The 25,228-nt window shown below is 39.5% G+C and overlaps 2 protein-coding genes across 2 annotated transcripts in view; one reads left to right on the forward strand and one right to left on the reverse strand.

The window, feature by feature from the left end:
* Window positions 1-216: 216 nt before the first annotated feature.
* Window positions 217-10,271, reverse strand: LOC132139590 (STING ER exit protein-like). Its single transcript, XM_059548063.1, has 7 exons — window positions 10,038-10,271; window positions 4,838-4,955; window positions 4,710-4,751; window positions 3,209-3,353; window positions 3,040-3,129; window positions 2,846-2,938; window positions 217-1,251 (listed from the first exon to the last, which is right to left on the reverse strand). Exons 1-7 carry the CDS (start codon window positions 10,159-10,161, stop codon window positions 1,189-1,191), a joined length of 675 nt encoding a protein of 224 aa, XP_059404046.1. The 5' UTR covers window positions 10,162-10,271; the 3' UTR covers window positions 217-1,188.
* A 1,635-nt stretch (window positions 10,272-11,906) lies between these two features.
* rxfp2l (relaxin family peptide receptor 2, like) overlaps window positions 11,907-25,228 on the forward strand; it is a 32,531-nt gene continuing 19,209 nt past the window's right edge. The window contains exons 1-3 of the mRNA XM_059548064.1: window positions 11,907-11,986; window positions 16,495-16,623; window positions 16,878-16,949. Coding sequence (XP_059404047.1) covers window positions 11,932-11,986; window positions 16,495-16,623; window positions 16,878-16,949 — 256 coding nt within the window. The 5' untranslated portion in view covers window positions 11,907-11,931. The remainder of the gene's footprint in view (window positions 11,987-16,494; window positions 16,624-16,877; window positions 16,950-25,228) is intronic.

The raw sequence follows: 25,228 nt of genomic DNA on the forward strand, positions 1-25,228 counted from the left end.
GAAAATAGTCAAGTAGCTTAGCCAGCTGCAGATAATCTGTTCACCAATATAAACTATAATTAGTAATCGTAATACTAATAGTAAAATTATTACTAACTATTGATTAAAAATGTAACACATTTTAATAATTAAAATGAACAATTTATTCTTCACTGAGGCGTTCACTGCAGGACTGCATGCCTAATTTTTCTCATTATACCACCAAACTCCAACACATTTCCCAAAATAGAATTTTTGTTTTAATAAGCATCTAATGAAGACGTTTAAATCAAACCTTCATTTGCATCTGTTCTTTTTCCTATTTACAACATACTTACATTACTGCTACACTGATTATATGAAAAGACAAAGACTTCATATGTAACGTGCAACCAGACACAGATAATAATCCACCTCTCCATTCTCCAAACCATTTGCGTTTGTCCTGTTTAGGGTCATAATCTGGTCATATGTCAGCAGCAGCTGGTGGGTTCATTATAGACGGTGTGATATGATGTCTGTCCAGCATGAGGGGCAGTTAGCTGCACCTGCGCAGGTACAATGTCTCACAGGGGTCTGTGCAGGTGTGAAGTAATGCTCATCTACTGTTCACTGATCCAGAATCTGATTATTAATCACAGACTGCATTGGACTGAGAAACACTGGCCCAGCCGTACAAATACACACAGCTTTCTTCCTGCAGGTGCAGATCATCACTCTTCAGAGGTTCTCTAGGTTCTGTCCACATGGCACTTCCAGTGATTTGCTTGATCGATCTTGGTCACAAAACTGAACTGAACATGTGTGAATATGACCATGAACACATGCTGTGTTGAAGGACAGAGGAAAAAAAAGAGAGAAAAAACAAAACAAAAAACCCAATTCCACACATTACACAAACACAGTAGCCTTGAAATGACATGTCAGAGAAACTCAAGTCCTACAAACTCTGCACATGTCTATATCTAATAAAAGACAAAAATAATTTTGCCAGCGGACATAAGAAAAATCAGTTTTTTTTATTAAATGAAAAACAGTATGAAAATCATTTTTACCATTCAAACATTTAAATAAATCTGTAATAAAAAAAAAAAACAATACTCTCCTTCTCCTTTCATAGACACAAAACTGCACAAATACACACAGACTCCAGCAGTTAGATGAGACGACTCATTCATTTGCTCTGTCTCTCTCATTTACACACAATCTTCATTTGAACTGGTTGTCAATGAGAGTTCCCTTCATTTTGGCTTTCTTCGCCTCAAGCTCCGCCTGTGTACAGAAAAGCCATTTCAGATGACAAACAAAATCAGTTTAAATCTGTTAAATCAATTCTCATTTAAGTCAGTCTCTGATACCACATCCTCAAACTGAACCTTTCTCTGTGGGTTTAAAGATGGTAAATGGTAGCCTTTCCATTCACATATTCACAGTATTGTAAGCAACTATCATTTAATTTTTTTCCAGATGAAAACTCACTCATGTACGAATCACATTAACAGAGCCTGTGTGAGTGTGAGTATTCTTAGTGTGTGCAAGACTTGCTCTTGCTTAGATCAGCAAAACTCTCTCTGTTCCTATCAGCTGCAATTTTAGTATCAAGTCCACAAATTCCCAGAGTGAGGTTCTACAGCTCACATGCACTTGATTTATGGGCTTTTTTGTGTCTGCACAGCAGTTTCAAAAAAAATGGAAACAAGGAAGTCCCCTGCACACCCCTAGCACCCCTATATATATGCACACCATTTTTTAAGTACTATTTTAAAATATTACCACTATGTAAAATATATTTTGTATAATAATGTTCTAATTTAAAAAAAAAAATAATAATTTTTTATGTGTATGTGTATAAAATATAATTATAGCAAAAGCTATAATTATATTGTCTATTAATTATATTCAGCAAAGCTGAATTTTCAGCAGCTTTTATGTCGGTCTTCAGTGTCACATGATCCTTCAGAATTCAGCTTAAAAAAAGTTTCAGCTAAGATTTAAAAAAGAAAATAAAAGCTTATTCAGCATTCAACACATGAAAATGATCACATTTATATTGAGACACTTATGTTACAACAAAGGATTTTTATTTCAAATAAATGCTGTTCTTTAAAAAAAAAAAAGTTTGTTTCTTCAAAAATTTAAGCAGTTTGAATTCTTGCTTCTGATTTGTAATGGTTTTTCACTATATTACTGTTTTAACTGTATTTTTCATCAAATAAATGTAGCATTGGTGAACATTAGAAACTTAATTCAAAAACATAAAAAAAAATACAAACTTAATTAGTACGTGTGTGTGAATGTTCAGTCACAGGTCATATGTTTATCATATGAGTTCAAATGAGTTCATAACAACAATAACTTTTGAGTTTGTGAGTCTTTGTGTGATTCATTAAAACAACCTGCAGATAAAAGTCATTTGTTCTTGAATCAAACGGCATTAGCCATTAAACGGTATTCTTTTTTTTTTTTTAAGCTTAGCTGAAGACAACGCAACACAGTACACAGTCTTTCATAGTAAGTGAAAAAGGGCCTCAATTATGTTGGCTTCAGAATGGCCTAATGTGTGTGTGTGTGTGTGTGTGTGTGTGTGTGTGTGTGTGTTTACAGTGTGACTCAAGAACTTGTGCTGTGTGCTTATCTCCACACTTTTTAAGATAATCAAATACAAGACTTCAGCTTCTTAACCAAACCACTTTAAAGAGCTGCCAAGGTAAATAAGATTAAGTGTGTGTGTGTGAGTGTGTGAGAGGGATCTCTGTCACCTTAAACTCTAAATTCATTAGCTGTGCAGACTATATTAAAGTTTCAATCTGCCTCGAGCATGAATGCACACCACCCTTTTCTTTCATCTTCCTGTGTGTGCTCTTACCAGTTCCTGAAGTCGTCTCTTGCTCATTCCTTTCCTCTCCAGCTGTTTCTCAATCACTTTGGCATTCTGGGCATAAGAATCTGCCACCTCCCGCTGTAGGATAAACCAATGACAATCAATGACAGCTGTCCATAAAGAGAGATGATGTAAGGGTTGAGTCAGTCCTGATGGATATCTGATGAACTTAAACTCACAGCTTCAATCTCTTCCTCTTCTTCATCGATGGTTGAAACAGTAACAGAGCTGAACTTGCCCATGTCTTTGGTGCGCTTTGTCATCATAACCTACAACACACACAGAAATTGTTGACCTCACATTCTGCAATTCTCTCACATCTTTTCAAACAAACACTTGTTGTCTTACCCTGACTTTCTTCGGTGTTTCTTGCTTCTGGCTGTATACGCTTGTGTTGCCAAATCCCTGGCCGAACTTCACCAGCGCTCCATCCACGATGAATGTCACTGGAGTGCTTTTCATCTGATGCTGATAAAACAAGAGCAGACCACACCTACAGAAAGACAGTTAAAACTGTTTAAGCACCTACAGATTTCTCAAATCTGAGACACTTTCAGAGTTGATTTATCAGAACAGTCAGATCAGCTGACTCAGACAGTAATCAAACTTTCTAAAAATGCTGACATCACACTTAATTAGCACATTCTACAAGCACACTGCCATTTCTGCAATCATTCTCTTAGCCTTGACGTCAGCCTCTTGGGCACAGCATGGTGACATGGGAAGCTCGGGACTGACTGTTGTGCATGCTTATTTATGGACAGGAGATTATATGACTGAAAAAAGACCATGGTTTTCATGACTGAGTCATAAATTGCGAGGCTAAATGATATTTATTGGATCGTGAAGTCAGCCAGTTATGTTTCATCCTGAAGGGAATTATTTATGACTACTCTATCAGGCTTATTACAATCCTACTTACTAAATAAATAAATTAATGAATGGACATGGAATATTGATTTAATCATTTTATTATACTGTTCAAAATTTGGGATCGTAAGATTCTTTTATATTTTAATAGAAAACTCTTATGCTCACAAATGCTGCATTTACTCAAAAACAAATACTGAGAACGATTACTATTTAAAATAATTAGATTACTACGATTTAAAATAAATGTTTTCTATTTTAATTCATTCATGAATTATTCACTTTTTTCAATTATTCATGCATCTTCACTTTTGAACTATTTTATGCACCCTTGCTGAATAAAAAAAAAAGTACAGTTTTTTTTATTTATATTTTTTTATGACCCAAACTTTTGAATGGTAGTGTATGGTACAGTGTAGCCATTAGCCAATATAAAATATTTGACAGCAGAATCAACTATAGCAGAGAGCCGTGGTGTATAAGAAGTTTAAGTTACTATTGAATAAACGGTATGCTATAAACAAGTGATATATACCGTATTTTTCGGACTATAAGTCGCACCTGAGTATGAGTCGCATCAGTCCAAAAATACGTCAGGACGAGGAAAAAAACATATATAAGTCGCACTGGACTATAAGTCGCATTTATTTAGAACCAAGCACCAATAGAAAACATTACCATCTACAGCCGCAAGAGGGCGCTCTATGTCTTCAGTGTAGACTACAGGAGCACTGAGCAGCATAGAGCGCCCTCTGGCGGCTGGAGACGGTAATGTTTTCTCTTGGTTCATGTCAAATTAATTTTGATAAATAAGTCGCACCTGACTATAAGTCGCAGGACCACCCAAACTATGAAAAAAAATATGGTAATTGTGTTTGTATGTAACACATTTCATGCAGTATATGTTTACATATCATGAACTCTGTATGCCAGCTTCCTGTTGTGAGATATTGTGAAATGAGCATGTGGGCTTACTTACTTCCCACATTTTTTGCGAAACTGTTTTTCGATGCCCTCTGACCTGCACAGAGACATAAAGTGAATCTTAATCAATGCCTCAATGCACAATTTCAACACAAACACACAGACACACACACACAAACACACCTTTTCAAATACACAGTCTCATCTTCCTCCACGTTGCAGAACTTGTGGGCGTGTTTTGCTGCATCAATCACTCTGGCTTTGTCCCGTGGCCTCATGGGTAATTTCTCTATCTGACAGTCTAAAAAGGAACACAGAAGCTTAATTATCTCTCTCTTTACTTCTCACACAAAGCGAAGAGCCAACAGACAAAATCTTCTCTTTTAAAGCAGAAAGGTGATGCCCTATCGACCGATGGTCTCACTGACCTTAGATATCAACTAGAACATTTAGATGTCTGCAGTATTAGCCTGTAATGATTGTACACAATGCACTATTGAAATATAAGTTACATTTAGTTGAAATTCATTGTAATGTAGCTATGAATAGACATTTTTAAAGGGACAATTCTCCAAACAATTCCATCAATATTTATTCACCCTCATGTCATTTCAAAGCTGTATGCCTTACTTTCTGTAACAGAACACAAAAGAGGATATTTTGACCAATGTTGGGAACCAAACTGTTTTGATGACTATTGACTTCCAATTTAGGGACAAAAAGTTTCACAGAAGAATGGAAGTCATAAAGGTTTGGACACTTTAAAACAATTCAGCTTCAAGAAGTTTAATTTCCGAGCATAATTTTGAATATAAATACCACAGAGAGCGAGTTTAATCACATTCATTTCATTTCTAGAAGGAAATCATATGAAGAACGCCATATGAATGAAAAGCAGAAAAGGAGCATGGCAATTATCCTTAGCTTCTCATTACATTTCGGGTAAATATGTTATTTCTCATTGTCAAACACTTGCTGAGGTGAAGTCGTCTACAGCTGTGCTGGAAAAGACAGTGATCACAAGAAAAAAGTTATCAATTCATGACCATTTTCACATCAGAACTAATTCATATATTAATGTAATATATTTAGAGCTGAAACAACGAATCGATTTAATCGATTAAAATCGATTATTAAAATAGTTGTCAACTAATTTAGTCATCGATTCGTTGCTAAATAACTTTTATTTGCCGTAAGCGGCTCATTTCGTGCATATTTCAAATCTGCGGTGACCAAAGTGTGGCAGTAATGAGCCACCGGAGGTTTTACTCAGCCAGTACAACAGGAGAAGTAGCGAATAGCCAATAGCTGGCCTTGTTTTATGTCACGTGCTTCCCGAACAGCGTCTCTGATGTCTACGTCTGCAGCATTCAGCGTGATGTGGGAGTACTTTACATTGAGCCTTTAAAAAAGAAGAGTAACCTGTAAACTCTGCACTACTGCACTGTTTAAGGGGACGTTCACATATCGCGTCTTTTGCGCGCTCAAGTTCGTTATTTCCAACACCGCACCGCATCGAGTTAAAAACATTTCAACTTTTCAGAATGCAGCAACCGCACCGCGGGTCATGTGACAAGAACTAACCAATCAGCTTCATCCTTTCCCGTAACAACGTTAAAAGCTCAGTCAAGATGAAAGGAACAGCTGATCATAGTTGTATATGGATTTCCATTTTGAAATAAATTTAGTAGCAGAGCTACTGCAAGCGATTTTTTGAGCTGCAAATCCATTTATCCTTTGCTGAAATTTCCGCGTCTTCAAGGAGAGAGCACGTCATGGTTGCTTAGCAAAGGCAGACGCCACAGGGGCGCTTCTGCGCGAGCGCTTTGGAAAGAAGGAGAAAGCGGCGCGCCTAGCGTTTTCCACGCGTTTTTAGGCGCGATTTGTGAACGGCCCCTAAGACTTTCATTTGTGCAGATTCTCCAGTACAATGTTGTTTGCAAATGTTTAGTCGTAAAAGCATGTTCTGTGATCAGTTTGTCGTTTACCAGTTCAAAATTCAGTCGTGCAGCCTAATTATGACTGAATGAGAGAGGTAAATGTAGATATTTGAAATGCACTTTTTTTTCTAAGTATTATTCACTAATCTTTTTCACACAGCAGGTTTTTTGTGTGTGTCCTATTTTTTTTTCTGGACAACCTTCTGATGGATTTTACTTTAAATTGTGAGTTCCATTCAGGTTTCATGCCATTGGCACTTTTTTCGAAGGATTGTTTAAAATTTCACAGCAAAAGCTATAAAGCTTTTTCCCAGTATATAATAAAATACAATGCACTGCAATTTTATTCTGTTTTATCCTTATTCTTCGTGAAAATATGTTCTGAAAGATTCCTTAATAATCTTTGTTTGGGATGTTAAACTACTTTAGGAGCTCTAAGGACTGCCATGGTGAAAACATTATTTGAAATCTCCTTGTGAAATTTGCTAGAGTATGGGTCAGTGTTCTGATTGCAGAAGAGTTCGACAAAGGATTACTAACACAATAAAACAACTCCAGGTATATTTTTGATGAAGATATGACAGTGCAAAATGGTTAAAATCTCTTAAATCTATGCTGAATGATAAAGACCATTTATTAATAATTTACTTGGGGAAAAAATGGAAAAAACTAAAATATAAGTACATAAACCGATTAATCGATTAATCGTAAAAATAATCGACAGATTAATCGATTATCAAAATAATCGTTAGTTGCAGCCCTAAATATATTTATTATGCAATATTATTAATATATACAATAAGAAAAATACTTAATCACATTCTCTTTTCTGCAGCACATTATCATAAATAAATGTAAATTTATCAATGTAAATTGACACATTCACACAAAGCAATAGAGTACAGTACAATACAGGGACAAGCCCATCAAGAAAGCTCTCAATACAGTGGCACCATGGTGGTTTCAAGACACAATATTTTGGTTACTAGCCCACATCTTAACCACTAGACTAAATCGTTAACCAATACTTATATTAAACCAAGTGTCTATGTGTTGAATGCAGGAGTTTGACATTTAGACAGACTCTGGAACAGGACTGTTCTTGTGCTTTGAGATGCCCCCCCAAAAACTGAGCATCTCATGTCATGTTCACAAGCCAAAGGACACACTTCACAGCATAAGGGAGGCTGAGTGGGACAAAGCCCTGTTGTGTGAACTATCAGTCCGCCTGCTCTAAAAGCGAGTTTAGGAGCAGACTAGTTATCTTGGGAACTTCTAAATACTGTGAATAATTAGATATTACAAATGATTAATAATTTGGAATGCATGTTAAGAATACTTTTCCGATCAAATGGTCAAAATGCACAACATCGCTGGATGCTGCTTAAAAGACTCTTTTGCACTCTGATGTAAACAAGCACGTAAAAGAAGCACATGGGGGAACAGAGAGATGCTGAATGAAAGCACATTCACTCTCTGACAGCCGATGGCGCTAAACTGCAGAAAATGCAGCCTTTACTCTGGAAACCCCATAAATAAAGCAGCTGCTACTTTCTAAAAAATATTTAAATAATTTTAAATAGCCATTCAGATTTGTGTATACGGTATGATGTTCACCACAGTGCTAAATACTTAGATATTTAGACTTAATAGGCTATTTATGGACTACAACATGCCCTTGATATTGTTTGAAAGGGTTTTGATTCTTTATTGTAAATTCACAACTTTACATTAGGGCTTCATTAGTTAACATAAACTGCCAATGAAAAATTCTTCTGAACATTCATTAATCTTAGGTATTCCGATATTTAATACGTTGTTAAAATTGAAAGTTGCAACTGTGTTATTTAATGAGCTAACATGAACTAAGACTTGTATTTTTTAAACAAAGATTAATAACTTCTGTAGCAAATGTAGCTATTGCTCATTGTGAATGCTAATGCATTAATTCATTTTAACTAATGAGGTCTTATTAGAAAGTGGTACCTATTGGTCTTTATAGTTCTTTTGCACTTTAATCAGTGTAAAACTTTACATATTTTTCTGTATTGCTTTATTGTATTTAAATGTTTAAATATTTTTTTATAAGAAAAATTTTATTTAACCTGTTATACTGTATTATGACCACTTTTTTAGAACTCAATTTCAATACCGTGATAAAAGCATTATCAATTATTCACAACAGGCATATTTGATACCGGCATATCCCTAGTGTAGACATGTGCACTAAGCAATATTTGAAAAACGCTTTTGACTGCAGTGTTGGAGATAGAAAAAGATGGCAGATAAAAAAATGGGAGGTAAACATTTTTGGAGGAACAAAACCTTAAATAAAAGGATTACGGTCAGGCAAGAGGTAGACTTTCACTTATCGATAACATCATACCCTCGGCTGGCAAGCATAGCAGATTCTGTCATCCTCTGTGCCAGGGTTGTACGTGTGGGGCAGAGTTAACAAAACAGGGGCAAGGACGAGGTCCTGCTGGGGGTGTGGGCCTGTTTGTTTTGGTGATCTCAAATATCAACATTGTTTGGCCAAATTTGCTTAGTGCTCCTTCAAAGGACAGATCAGAACAGTGTTAATGATTTGATTCAATCCATTGATCAGAGTTGTTTGAATCGGTTATAAAAATATTATTTTAGTCACTCTTTCGACAGACTGTTATGCCAATAGGTGGAGACAAGTGACTGTATTTTTTTAGTGTGTCATTGAATCATTTGAAAGGGGCTTTATTGAACTGATTCATCGAAAGTCGTTCTGATTCCTCATTAAAATGTGTGTGTGTACGGAAATACTACACTTCTACAGAAAGATTGTTTAAGTATTATAAGGATCAGAGCGAGATCTATTATTGTTTACCTCCACTGTCAAATAACTTTTATCAAGCTAAAACAAACAATAAAAGAAATATATATATATATATATATATATATATATATATATATATATATATATATATATATTTATATATATATATATATATATATATATATATATATATATATATATATATATAATTTTTATTTATTTATTTATCACCCTGCTCCAAACGAATAAAAAACAGTTAGCCTACCTGCTTTAAAAGGAAATTATTTCAGGGAACGAAGTATGAGTCGATCCACTGAAGCGAACGAAGATTCGTTCAAAACCACTGATTCGTTTGCAAATTAACCACCACCAAAACTGCACTCCAAGCCTAAACACAACCCAATCACAAACTGCAAGACGAATTTAGAGAGTTCCTGTTATAATTAGTGAAGCTATATTATCCACACAGCAAGCGTTGAGTCTCATTGCATCGATGGAAGTGAAGATGGGGTGAGAGAGACCGTGTTAAACACTGGAAACACGATAATTTCTTGAATTTCGCTGAATGTCAACATTGAATACTGACCAGCTGCGATCATGACTCTTGAATCTTGACGTGGTTATCGTTACTCACCCAGAACGAGGACCATCTGACCACACAAGCAGTAATACACTTGCAGGGGTTTCTCTCCGTCATCATACTCCTCTCTGTCACGGGTGTCTGAGCACACCACACTTCGAGACACCACTTTGGGCATATTTAAATGCTTTACTTTCTTTTTAAATTCAGAATGTGATCTGTGGCTTGTTTACGCTCCTGTCGCCCGGTGATGACGTTGTACGGTTCTGTGACGTTAGGGGCGGCCAGCGCGTCTTTAGCCTGGTTTCCTCTAGATGGCGCTGTGGATATTAAAAATACTAGAATCGTGTGCGGAAAGTCTCATGGATTTGAGTAATGACAGAACAGTGAACACAAATGAGATACACTTATGAGGGCGTTTTCGCTGATGCTGTGAATTATTTATCATTTATTATACTACTACTACTACTATAAAAAATATACGTTTTAAAACAACAACTTTCTCACATCAAATTTACACACACAATAACATTTTAAACTGAACATCTCAAAAATAGATGAATAATGATAATTATAAGATGATGAATATACAGGAAAAGCTACATCGATTAAATCAAGTTTAAAAAAATCTGGGAACTGCTTAAGATTGAGGCATACTTGACAGCGTTAAAGCATTCCATAATATAGGGCCATAATAGCCTACATATAATACAAAAACAAATTAAACAAAAATTATATGGCATTATCAAATGCAGCAAAATTCAGTCACATTTTAGGGGAAAACTCCAAAGTGATAACAACAGCTATCAGCCTGTCACAAACTAAGACTGTCAGCCAGTGGACATTTCTTACATGTACTTTTGTGCAAAGTTTTTGATTGGTAATTTTCTTTTCTTTCTTTTTTTTTACAATGAGTTTAATATTTGTCTTGTATCTTGCTTGTGGAAAAAAGAAAGTACATATACTTAATTATTTTACAGATCTGTTTTTGTTTTATGATTATATATTTTTTATTCCTTATTGATGTAATGTACAATGCTTTGGCAATACTGTGCAGGTCATGCCAATAAAGCTAATTTGAATTTAATACAGCCTCTGTGATGAAAGGTCTGTATTTTCTGAGGACATTGCTAATATGTGGTACTCATTAGATTAGCTATTGGAAGGTTTTTTTTGTTTGTTTTTTTTTTTTTTTTTGTAAGTGACTGAAATTTTCTAACAATGTTTAACTCTCATCCTGAGACAATTTTTATTATTACTCATCTACTCTTATTCTTCATCTTTAGTTTTTCTTGCCTAATTGCTTAATTATATTACTTATGATATGATACTTTCTTAGTTTACTTTGCACTCCTAATTATTTTTATTTATTTTTATAATTTTACTTTATTTTACAGTAGGCTACGTTGTATAATTTCTCATTACACACAGCTAACTTTGACAGTACAAAGGTGCATTTTCTGTCATGCAAATGAAGCACAGAGTTCAGTTAGAGATAGAGAGGGGTTTCCAGTCAGTCATCCCTGAAGGATCTCCACTGAGGTCTGAGCTGATTAAGGAGATCTTCTTCATAGTTTTAAACAGTTTATAGTATGTACAAGACATCCCACCTTAGTGTTTCTGGCTCTTGCAAATATACACATTCACAGACACACATTAAGAAGACTCCCTGCCTTACAAAGTCTTAACAGGAAATTAACAGAATGCCTTAAATAATAGAATCAGCACATGGATTTCCTTAATCACACATATGTGTGAGTGTGTGTTAGGAACCATGCTGGTTTAGCAGAGAGTATGTTTCCATGTCCAAGTACTATCTGTGTGATAAATCTCTCTCTCTCTCTCTCTCTCTCTCTCTCTCTCTCTCTCTTTCTCTCCATTGCTCAGATCAGCAGCTAGCAGCCTATGGGAGATACACACTCACTTGTCTCTCAGAGCACCACGCATCATGCTTCCTCCTCTCCTCCTTTCCTCTCTCTCCTTTTCCCTTGCTTTTCTTTCAGGTAAGACCAACTTCTGTTTTTACCCCGTCTCTTCATACTGTCTCTCACATGGCTCTCTCATTCTGAACACAGGTAACCGCATGATTGTCTGTGGTCTCAGGAGATACTCCCAAACATTCCTTTCCTCTGCTTGCTACTTTCCCGCTTTCAATCCATTTTAATGGTGTTTGTGGTGGACGTAAAACAGAGAGAGAATGAATCATCTGTGGAATGAACCGCTCTGGTAGATAATGGGGGGCACTTTTAAAAGTAGCTTTATCAGTATGAGTATGTCTTGAATGGTTTTATAAATGTGATTGAATGAATAAAAATGTGATAATGAGTTTTTTCCAATGTAAATGAGCAGTTGGATGTGCCTTTCGGGATCAGACTTTTCAATTAACATAATTAGAGGTTTTATATTAATGCCTGTCAGTATTATATTGCTGTAATAGAGGTAAGATATGGTGAAATGCTGATAGAATGCTGGTTCTCCTCTTATCTAGCACTTTTGTGAAATGATAGTAAGCCGAAATTACTTGCACATATATTATGGAGTTTAATTTTAATTTTAGTGTGTGTAAAGGAGTGTTTGAATATCTGATACAGTAGGTGCATCCTGTGAGTGAGTTCTCTATGTAGCTTTTAAAGATATGCTGTAATTGTTTGGTCTTTTTATCATTATGAGATACTCAACCTGTTTTAGATCAGATGGAGAACCTAAAAGTATCAGACAGGTGGAAAATGTGTGTGTGTGTGTGTGAGAGAGAGAGAGAGAGAGAGAGAGAGAGAGAGAGAGACAGAGAGAGAGAGAGAGGGTGTGTGTTGAATTATTGAGGAGAAGTCAGAAGATTGATGGACACAGACACACACATGCAAGAACACACACTCTGTGCAAAATTCCCTAAGGTGTTGGAAAGCAACGCCATATTTACTCACCTGTCAAGAGATTCTCATGTTTTTATACTCTGTAATATGACCTGTGCCATCTCTCGTTATCAATAACCTATAGTGTTTTGGGTCATGGACAGAAACAAGTTTTAAAACAAGATTTTAATATTCCCTCAAGGACTGGAGGACATGAAGTATGCACCCTTCTATGATACTCTCACCTCACGCGTGGTTGTAGAGATCCTTCTGTTGGCTTGCCATGTTTTTTTCGGCTAATCGCTTAAAGTTAAACCTTATACATAATGTTGTGATGCCTAAATTCCCTAGGGGCACTTTAATTTATTTTACTTTGTAGTTTTTTAGTTTTAGGTTTTTTTCTTCATTTATTTAGTGGAAATAGTATAACATTTTAATACTGGTTATCAGTTACAACATAAAAATTAATATCAGTGTATTTATATTGGCCAGCATTTTAATATCGGTTTAGCCCTATATGTGTGGTTATCTTGTTCATTTTTCTTTTTGAAAGATTACACAGATGTTAGTCAATGCTAAGTACATTTGTAGATGTTTAATTTTTTTCCTTGGGGTTTCCATGACCTTTTAAAACCATTAATCAGTTGGCCCGTCTCTCCTTCGAGAACAGAAACTTATTTTCTTTGGTATTTAGAATTCTTGTTTGATGATGTCATTTCATATACCTGCCTCCAGAAGAACACAATGCAAAGTTATGTTTGCATTTGTAATGATAGCTTCTAAGTTTAAATTACTTCATTAATTAGCATGATGAATTCTTAATAGATGCCTGTAGTAGGACAAAGAGGAATGAGTCATATAAGGGTAGAGGAGCATGAACGTGGTCGTCTGAATTAAATGGCAAAAGAAACTGATTGAGAAATAGTTTCCTGGTTGAAATCAGCCTCAACCCAGAAATATGCTGAATTGAGCAATGAATAGAAAGAAAAAAACACTGATGACTTAAAGGGCTACTCCACCCCCCATACTTTTCTGGACTTTGACAGTGTAATTTACTCACTGAATTAAATTAATCTCCTTCAAGGTTATAAAAAAATCCAACTTGATGAGTGACTGAAACTGAAAAGTGCATTTGCCACATTCTCTCTCTCTCTCTCTCTCTCTCTCTCTCTCTCTCTCTCTCTCACACACACACACACACACACACACACACACATCTGTCTCACACATCTTCTTTTGTTATTAGTCTTGGTGTAAATTTGATAATGCAGATGATCTGTGCATGTGCATGCAGATGTGTTTTCGTTTCAAGAAGAAAACACCAGAGTGTGAAGGCTAATTGGGTAGTGTGTGGTTCAGGGCAGACAGACTTATCATGCATGTGACTGACTTACCGTCCGATAATGATGAAAGGCATTTGAGAGGATTATTCAAGTGTGTGTGTGTGTGTGTGTGTGTGTGCGTGTGTGCGTGTGTGTGTGTGAATGATGGAGAGAGAGAGCGACTGAGGATTGCAGCTGACCCTTAGATTTGATGGGGATGTGTAGAGGTGTCTGTGTTACATGACAGCATCTCCCTGGGGCTTCACGTAGACCAACCACTGGTTTATATTCATCCTGCAGACAGAAAGAGAGAGAAGGAGAGAAAGTCCGTTGACTAGAATATAATGTAGATGAAAAGCAGAATGAGGAATGCTGGATGGACAGTGACTAAAGGTTTCTGTCAAAGAGTCAAAGAATGAAAGCAAATGAAAGTGCCATTGAATTCAGTGATGTCATCAGGACAGATGTCATTGGGGAGACATCATTGTTTTGTTCCAGGCCTTGAGGAGAGGGATCCAATAAAGCTCCTTGGTATAGCATAATCACTCTGGGGTAAAGGAATCTTACCCTAAAATATTTTATCCCTGACTATGGGAATTTTTAACTGTGGGAATTTTTGTTGTGAACTAGTATATAAAGAGATGAATATGCAAGCACACACCATCTAAATGTTTTGATTTTTTTATATGGGAAAGTACAGTTTATACAATTAATATTAATTAAATAAATATTGCATAAATAAATCTAATGAAAGTGCTGTAGATTAGTGGTTCTCAACTATGGGGCCCGGGTCCACTAGGGGGCATCAGCAAACCTTCAATGGGGCCTCAAGATACCTTAAAATTATTAAAATGAGACAAAACAACATTTACAATAAGCTAAAACTAGAAAATATCAAGATATGTCTTATTTTAATGCTCCCTCTTAACAGTTTCTTTCTGTATTTGAAGAGCCAGGGTTTCCACTGGGTAAACATCATGGATATTTTTATAATGAATATACATTTTTCTAGGTATGCCAAGTAGTTCTGAAGTATTTTATTGAAATTGTAAATATAAAATATCTAAATAATCTTTATTCTTTAGTTGTGTCCAGTAAATTACAAACAGCTAGAAAAGTCATTGACATTTAATCCATAACTTTATAAAATATTTGATTATTAAAGCACACAAATTAAACAACAGTAAGTCAAAAAGAATTGTCTGATGTACAGTAAAACAGACAAAGTAATTTATTGTCTAAAAGCTAATATTATTCTCCTGTATCACACAGTTTTTTTAACAGAAATATTCCAAATAAACCTGAAATGCCCATCGCTGCTTAATCTCCCAGTGGTATCAATGGAAATTTTTCCTCAGTCCAAATGCAAAAGTCTGGGTACACTGCAGAGGGAGAGCTTTGAGAGCTTTTACTTTAAGAGCTTTGTAGCAATAATAAATGTATTTCCCTCACATGATTCTGGTTCAAGCACTTTTACTGGTAGACTTTCAGTTGTGTTACTTTAATATGATATTTTTCTGGAAGCAGCAGATACCACTGATTTGAAGCCTGCTCACTGGCAGGGGTTGCATATCTGGGGCTTGAATGTAAGGATTTCATTATTGACAATAGATTACAAGGTAAGATTTCATGCTTGTTCGGAACCTTGCTTTTTCGGGGTGTCACATCATAGCTGCAGTGTGCTGTGATGTCATCAGTTTGAGACACACTGTGATGCTGTCATGAGGCTGAGAGGTCACGCGAGTGGTGGCAGGGTTACCACAAACCAACCAAAATCTTCCATCAGTCACGTGACCTACCTGCATCATGAACTCTGACCATCAGAAGTGCACCAAAAGGGACGACACCAACATTCGCACACATTTCAGCTGGACATCAGTACTACACTAAAAAGCATCAAATGCACTGGAACAACCAGAGATGTTTTGGTTGAGATTTTCACTTTTGAACTGTATCTTTTAAATGTGTTTATTTGCCCTGTTATGTGTCATTAATATAACTCATTCACAAAAGCAAAAAAGAGAACCAGTAGGGGAACACCAAACAAAAAAATTTCCATTGCTGCAAAAGAGGGGAGATTTAAACGTAGAGAACAAAAAACAAAGACAGATTCGTTCAGTGTAATTCAATGGATAAATACGTTTTGCTGGTTGATTGATTGAGTCAGAACTGTTTGAGAAGTGGCTCTCAGCTGGATTTTATAAATTCTGGAAGACATTTTCACAAATTTCCATGGTAATTGCATTTATTTATGAGTTATTCTGCGTTTTTTCTGCTGCTTTGCATTACTTTCCTGACCGGAATAAATTTATGTTATTGGATTTGTTTGTGTGTATGTAGATTCTTCAGGTTCTGATATGTGTCCGTTGGGTCAGTTTCCATGTGGGAATCTGTCAGTGTGTTTGCCTCAACCACAGCACTGCAACGGGCAGCAGGACTGTCCTAATGGAGCAGACGAAGAGAACTGCGGTAAGACTGTGGGCAAGAATGCATAAAGACATGAACAATGGATTCTATACAAATGCATGCTCTCTCTCACACACACACACACACACACACACACACACACACACACACACACACACACACACACACACACACACACAGACACACTAAAATGACAACATATTACCATAATCACACACACACACACACACACATTTGTATATATTCATTTTCCAATTTCATAAATAACATTTTCAGAATATGTATGTGTGTTGTAGTGGATAACAGTGGTTGGCCCCATCTGTTTGATGCCTTCATGAAAACAAGGGTCCAGGAATCAAAAGAGTGCAGTAAGTGTTCTCAGTTGTCCTCCATCTTTTCCTAATTTGCTGGTTCTTTGTGTCTCTGTCTGAATTGCTTTATTAATGCATTTGTGAATTGTTTACACAGGAACATATACAATTATCAACGGCTAATTATGTTGTGTTGAATCCTGCAGCACAATATGAGTGCTGTGAGGTGTGAGTGTGTGACACGGACAGGCAGTGTTTAGTTTGATGAATATTAGACACGCTTCATTGTCTCACTTCTGAAGATCAATTTGTTTTCAAAAACCGCAAAGCAACAAACTGTTTTAAACTCTGCAACAAACCAATCTGTCACACTTGATTTGATTATAAAAAACTTCTAACTAAATTGGCCTAAATTAAAAACTCACCAAAAGGAGATACATTTGCCTGAATTAGTTTTGCTGACTACAATTAACTGCTGAGAGACAGTGAAAAAATGAAAACATGTTAATCAGAGCTACATTATAAAGTTAACTTCAACCAAAGCTAATGGTAAAGAGGCAAGCTTCCATTTCAGCTAAATGTTTCATTATCCCTATAACTGTGCAATTCAAATGTACTGTACAAGTATATTACTTTGGGCATCAGAAATGGCTTTTCAATGTATGTAAATATAAGCGCATATTAATATAGGCCAGGCTTGAAATGCAGACAAGGTCATGGATGTTTTCCATCTTTGCTCCATTGAGAGTTAGGATCATATATGAGCCATGTGAGTATGAGCAGAGGGCAAAAGTGATGACCCGCTGCAGCTCTTTGCAAAAAGCAAATATTCATCTTGAGTATCCGGTGTTAATGCAAGAGGTGTTACTGCAGTGCAGCGTATGGAAAAGGACCGGGCCCAAGGGTAGAAGAGCGAGGTTCAAGTTGTTTTATTCTGAGAGCAATGCACAAGTTTTGCTTGGGGACAGTTATCTTGGAGTCTGGTGATCCGACACACTCTCTCAACAGACTGCAAACAGATTGGGCTAAATTAAGTCACCAGGAAGGTCATACATACCAATCTGTCACACTTGATTTGATTATAAAAAACTTCTAACTAAATTGGCCTAAATTAAAAACTCACCAAAAGGAGATACATTTGCCTGAATTAGTTTTGCTGACTACAATTAACTGCTGAGAGACAGTGAAAAAATGAAAACATGTTAATCAGAGCTACATTATAAAGTTATCTTCAACCAAAGCTAATGGTAAAGAGGCAAGCTTCCATTTCAGCTAAATGTTTCATTATCCCTATAACTGTGCAATTCAAATGTACTGTACAAGTATATTACTTTGGGCATCAGAAATGGCTTTTCAATGTATGTAAATATAAGCGCATATTAATATAGGCCAGGCTTGAAATGCAGACAAGGTCATGGATGTTTTCCATCTTTGCTCCATTGAGAGTTAGGATCATATATGAGCCATGTGAGTATGAGCAGAGGGCAAAAGTGATGACCCGCTGCAGCTCTTTGCAAAAAGCAAATATTCATCTTGAGTATCCGGTGTTAATGCAAGAGGTGTTACTGCAGTGCAGCGTATGGAAAAGGACCGGGCCCAAGGGTAGAAGAGCGAGGTTCAAGTTGTTTTATTCTGAGAGCAATGCACAAGTTTTGCTTGGGGACAGTTATCTTGGAGTCTGGTGATCCGACACACTCTCTCAACAGACTGCAAACAGATTGGGCTAAATTAAGTCACCAGGAAGGTCATACATACTGATTTCTGCTTTTGTGTTTACGCCAGTTCCATTATGGATGAGAATCAAAACATTTCTGCAAAACTTTCTTCCTTAAAACTCAATCTTACTCTCTGTTGACCAAGTGAAACCATTTAACTGACAGGTTCTCAGCCCACCTTTAAGATGTATGAAGTTAGCAAAGCCTTTGCTTTCTGTCTACCTCTCAGTTTCCACCAATTACAGTACTTTTGGCTGGAAAGAGGGCTGGTGCAGTTTTAATAGACTGACCTTTTAACTGACCCGACTCAGATTCAGATCATTTGAACATTATTACCCAGCCGTACCAGGGTAGGAGTGAGAGAGAAACTGGAAGAAAGCTTTTAGCAATCGACAGGAGAAAAGGGTGAATCCAAGGGAAATATACTTCTTATATTATTAGTTTGTGCCTGTCCTCTACCATCACCTATCACTGAAAATACCAGCAGGGCACATGGAGACAACACAACAACTAATTTAATTTTGTAGATGTGTCAAACCCAGCACCTGGAGGGCCACTGTCTTGCACAGATAAGCTCTGATCCAGCTAATCAAAGTCTTTGGGAGTGCTAGAAACTTCCAGGCAGGTGTGTTGGAGTTTGACACATGTGTTCTAGAAAAGTGAGCTCCTAAATTTGACCTAAATACAGGCAGCTACTATCTGTATTTTATGTAGTAAATACTCATTTACACACACACACACACACACACACACACACACACACACACACATATATATATATATATATATATATATATATATATATATATATATATATATATATATATATATATATATATATATAAAGAATACGTATCACTTGGGAAAGTACCAAGCTGTTTTTTGAGAGCAGAATGTAATTCTTGTATTTAATTTCCTTAAAAAAAAAAAACACACACAGACATGTAACATTTAACATTTTTCTTTTACTTTTTCAGTAGACCGGTTTGAAAAACCCTTGTTAATACAGTCATTCAGCAGTACAGCAAAACTGTCACATACTGCAGGTGGATAGCATTGGACATGTCAGAGGCGATCATTCTAACTGCAGATGTTATTCAGCACTTAACGGGGTTTCCTCCTTGTTATGCATGTCTCTCCAGAGCTTTGGGCTTAATGGCAAGCGATAGACTGCTGCTTTCTGAAAGAAGCTGTCCTACGTGGGCTGAGAGGAGCTCCCAGGGGTGTGATATTGCTCACAACACTAATATTGTAAAACCTTGGTGGAAACAAGGCAGATGTAGATGACGGCAAGTCTCATTCACAAGAGTTCTGTAATTAATTAATTAATATTAAAAGAAGGGGTTCAGTTTACTTGTCTTTTGTTACATTTTTTTTTTTTTTTTTTGCAGAATGATTTGTATTTTGAGGTATTCTGAAGCGCAACTGACTGAAAAAAGCTCTCTGCAATTTTATGTTTCAACCACAGCTGGAGATAGAGATACCGAAGTTCTGTGGCGCAGCTTTCATCGAAAACCACTCTATATTTAAGCCTCTGTCTCTGTCCCATCTGTTTTACATGCAGATTGTTTTCCAATAGCTGATACACAGCCAATGTATCAAAATTTTTGTCATTATTGCAATAATACATTCACATTCTAACAAGCACCCTCAATAAATTTGATCATATCTGAACCTTAATAAATATCATAAGTAGAGATGTCGTAAGTAAAGATGGGGGGTTTTTCAGGTTGTTGCTGTCAAAATATTCTCAGTCTGAGACAATTTTATGATCTTTTTTGTTCTTTGCAGGGCAGATAGAAAACAAGGAAACAGCTATTTATAGTAGCATAATGTTGCGAACAATATATACACAGGACTTGTCACAGTGTCTGGGTTGTGTTCCTGGGTTTCCACTAGATGTCCCCCTTTCTCACGGTGTTTATCATTTATCACTTCCTGTCTCCTTATTTGGTCACCTTCCTCCTTGTTTAGTTAATTGATTGTTCCCCACCTGTCTCCTGTTTCCCCATCATCCTTTTGTGTATTTATACCTGGTCTGTCTGAGTCTTAGTCACGGAGTCCTTGTTTAATGTTGATGTTTATTCATGTCCGTCATCTTGCCTTGCCTTGCCTTGCCTTGCCTTGCCTTGCCTTGCCTTGCCTTGCCTTGCCTTGCCTTGCCTTGCCTTGCCTTGCCTTGCCTTGCCTTGCCTTGCCTTCGTGTTTTGTTTATGTTTGGATTTGTTGGATATCGACCCCTGCCTGGACTGTTTATTCTTTGGATTGCCCCTTTAATAAATACATACCCGCAATTGGTTCTATCTCCGTGCCTCATTGGATCCCTGCCGTGACAGAAGGACTCCGTCACTACAAGAGCCAGCGGTATGTCGGCTTATGTCTCCTCCCCAGCCACAGTGCGGGAGAGGAGTGGATTTGAGGGAACTCGCCTGGTGGTTTTCCGGGGAACCAGAGGAGGTCGCCGAGGAGGGAGTGGTCGAGAGGATATCCAGCACCGCTCTCAACCAGGGCCGCCCTTCGACCCGGGGCTCGTGTGGGATGGATTAGAGCCGCCGTCTCACCATGGCGGACGGAGAGGAGAGAGGAAGCGCACGTCCGCCACAGTGGCGTCACTGCCCATGATGGCCGCTAGTCCAGCGCCACGAGGCAGGATGGACGCCAACACAGCACCGCAACCCAAGGCGATCACGAGTCCAGCGCCACGGTGCAAGATGGCCGCCAGCTCAGCGCCAACGCCCAAGAGGGCCGCTGACTCATTCTTGGACTATTTCGCTACGCTGTCCAAGATCCTAGAGATTCCCAAGACGGTTGACGTCATGGCTGCTGAGCCAGCACCACAGCACAAGATGGCCGCCAGCCCAGCGCCACAGCACAAGATGGCCGCCAGCTTGCAACCACAGCACAAGATGGCCAACTCAACGCCTGAGTCTCCAGACAAGGTGTCACCGACTCGCCAAAATAGAGGGCGGAGGAGGAGGAGACAGGCGTCTACCGTTCCTCAAAGCCCAGAGGACGTTCCCGAGGCGGTGCCCGATGCTGTTCCGGAGACCGAGGCGGTGCCCGATGCCGAGGTGGTGCCCGATGCTGTTCCGGAGGCCGAGGCGGTGCCCGATGCTGTTCCGGAGGCCGAGGCGGTGCCCGATGCCGAGGCGGTGCCCGATGCTGTTCCGGAGGCCGAGGCGGTGCCCGATGCTGTTCCAGAGGCCGAGGCGGTGCCCGATGCTGTTCCAGAGGCCGAGGCGGTGCCCGATGCTGTTCCGGAGGCCGAGGCGGTGCCCGATGCGGTTCCGGAGGCCGAGGCGGTGCCCGATGCCGAGGCGGTGCCCGATGCTGTTCCGGAGGCCGAGGCGGTGCCCGATGCGGTGCCCGATGCTGTTCCGGAGGCCGAGGCGGTGCCCGTTGCGGTGCCCGATGCTGTTCCGGAGGCCGAGGCGGTGCCCGATGCCGAGGCGGTGCCCGATGCTGTTCCGGAGGCCGAGGCGGTGCCCGATGCCGAGGCGGTGCCCGATGCTGTTCCGGAGGCCGAGGCGGTGCCCGATGCTGTTCCGGAGGCCGAGGCGGTGCCCGATGCTGTTCCGGAGGCCGAGGCGGTGCCCGATGCTGTTCTGGAGGCCGAGGCGGTGCCCGATGCTGTTCCGGAGGCCGAGGCGGTGCACGATGCTGTTCCGGAGGCCGAGGCGGTGCCCGATGCTGTTCCGGAGGCCGAGGCGGTGCCCGATGCCGAGGCGGTGCCCGATGCTGTTCCGGAGGCCGAGGCGGTGCCAGATGCTGTTCCGGAGATCGAGGCGGTGCCCGATGCTGTTCCGGAGGCCGAGGCGGTGCCCGATGCTGTTCCGGAGGCCGAGGCGGTGCCCGATGCTGTTCCGGAGGCCGAGGCGGTGCCCGATGCTGTTCCGGAGGCCGAGGCGGTGCCCGATGCTGTTCCGGAGGCCGAGGCGGTGCCCGATGCTTTTCCGGAGGCCGAGGCGGTGCCCGATGCTGTTCCGGAGGCCGAGGCGGTGCCCGATGCCGAGGCGGGACCCGATGCTGTTCCGGAGGCCGTGGCGGGATCCGATGCTGTTCCGGAGGCCGTGGCGGGGCCCGATGCTGTTCCGGAGGCCATTCCCGATGCGGTGCCCGAGGCCGCTCCCGATGCGGTGCCCGAGGCCGTGACCGAGGCAGTGCCCGAGTCCGTTCCAGAGGCGGTGCCCGAAGCCGAGGCGTCTCAAGTCTCCACAGGCAGTCCAGAGTCGAGTCAGGTTCCAGTTGACCCTCCAGAGGCGAGTCAGGGGCCAGTGAACTCTCCAGAGTCGAGTCAGGTGCCAGTGACCTCTCCAGAGTCAGGGCCAGTCACCGTTGAACTTTCAGAGTTAAGTCAAGTCACTGGGTGGTCTGCTGCTCCGCCCTGTTGGACTCCGGCATCGACCACAGGGGCGTGGTGGTCATCTGCTCCACCCTGGAGGACTCTGGCCTTGACCACAAGGGTGTGGTGGTCTTCAGCTCCGCCCTGGGGGGCTTCCGCTCTGACCACACGGACGTGGTGGTCTTCCGTTCCGCCCTGGGGGGCGTTTGCCCTGACTACACGGTTGTGGTGGTCTTCCGCTCCGCCCTGGAGGACTCTGGCCTTGACCACAAGGGTGTGGTGGTCTTCTGCTCCGCCCTGGGGGGCTTCATGTTGTTTTTTTTTTTTTTTTCTCCTGTTGTTTTTGTGTTAATGTCGGTCCCTGTTCCTTTCTGTTAGTCTGGCCCTCCGTCCCTCCCCCTGAACCTCCTCCGGTCCTCCTCCCTCCTGGTCTCTCTGTTTTGTGTCTACACTTCTGGTATCTGTTCCCCATGATTTTTTTTTTTTTTTTTCTGGCCCTCCGTCCCTCCCCCTGAGCCTCCACCTGTCCGCCTCCCTCCTGGTCTCTGTTTTGTGTCTGTCATGGAGCGTCTGGGAGCCGGTCCGTAGAGGGGGGGTACTGTCACAGTGTCTGGGTTGTGTTCCTGGGTTTCCACTAGATGTCCCCCTTTCTCACGGTGTTTATCATTTATCACTTCCTGTCTCCTTATTTGGTCACCTTCCTCCTTGTTTAGTTAATTGATTGTTCCCCACCTGTCTCCTGTTTCCCCATCATCCTTTTGTGTATTTATACCTGGTCTGTCTGAGTCTTAGTCACGGAGTCCTTGTTTAATGTTGATGTTTATTCATGTCCGTCATCTTGCCTTGCCTTGCCTTGCCTTGTCTTCGTGTTTTGTTTATGTTTGGATTTGTTGGATATCGACCCCTGCCTGGACTGTTTATTCTTTGGATTGCCCCTTTAATAAATACATACCCGCAATTGGTTCTCTCTCCTGTGTGTTCTGTAACACCGATCGTGACAGGACTAATGTAACCTCCTGTAATAATGACAGAGCAAATCAGTACAGTAAGTGTCACAATTTTGAACTTGAGGTTGATCCTTGAGGCAGATTATTAATTATTAAATGGTTCATGGTATAAATGATGCAACGTATGTGCAATATATGAAGTCTGTGCAGGCATGACATGCAGGGTCAATAAATTCTGACTGCCTGTGGAAAGAAAATGCTCACATAGATGTTCCTTAGCTTCAGGTCTGACAGATATATGTTGTCCTTCCCTATGGTGGAAAGCAGGTCACAGTGATGTACTGGCCAGTTTTAAGAATTGGCTACAAGGCTTACCTGTCAGCACCAAAACAACTTCTATAGACCAGATAGTGAGTCAGAACGCTTTCTCTGTACAAGCCTTGCGGAGCACCAGTAAAAACGAAAAGTTTCTGTGTGGAGTTTGTTGATTAGGGTCTGAGGTAAGAATATGAATTGAAGGTGAATTGAAATCAGTGCATCCTGGCGTAGGGGTCTTTATTTTCTAGGTGACCAAGTGTTAGATAGAGGTTATTATGTCTTTCTTGGTTGAGCGGTTATAGGCATTCTAGTGAGGGTTCAGAGTAGCTGTAATGTATGCCATGACCTGCTGCTCAAAGCAGTTGATAGCAAAGGAAATTAGTGCCAGAGGGGAATATTCATTCAGGAAACTCTTACTGGAATAATGATGCTAGATTTAAAGCAGGTTGAGGGTAGAGGAAGATGAAGTAAACAAATCATGTACCTGAAATTGCAGACTATCTAAATTAGTATACTCCAAAGGAAATATCTGCTTACAGTAAGAACATTCAAAAGTTTATATAAGACCTTGTACAATTGTTTATAAGGACTACTGTTTAGTTAGTCAGTCAGTACCACTGATCTATCTATCTATATATCTATCTATCTATATATATATATATATATATATATATATATATATATATATATATATATCTATATCTATCTATCTATCTATCTATCTATCTATCTATCTATCTATCTATCTATCTATCTATCTATCTATCTATCTATCTATCTATCTATCTATCTATCTATCTATCTATCTATCTATCTATATATATATATATATATGTATATATATATATATATATATATATGTATATATCTATATGATCTGTTATGGATCAGTGGTCACTAGCACACACTTGAAGTGTAAAAACATTTTTTTTTTAAAGTCCAAGCAGCAATTTGTTCAGTTGAGATTCGGCCCAACAGGATCATTGAATCAGTTGTTAACTTCTGCATTCAGAT

Source organism: Carassius carassius, chromosome 4 (genome assembly GCF_963082965.1).
Source record: "Carassius carassius chromosome 4, fCarCar2.1, whole genome shotgun sequence".
NCBI lineage: Eukaryota > Metazoa > Chordata > Actinopteri > Cypriniformes > Cyprinidae > Carassius > Carassius carassius.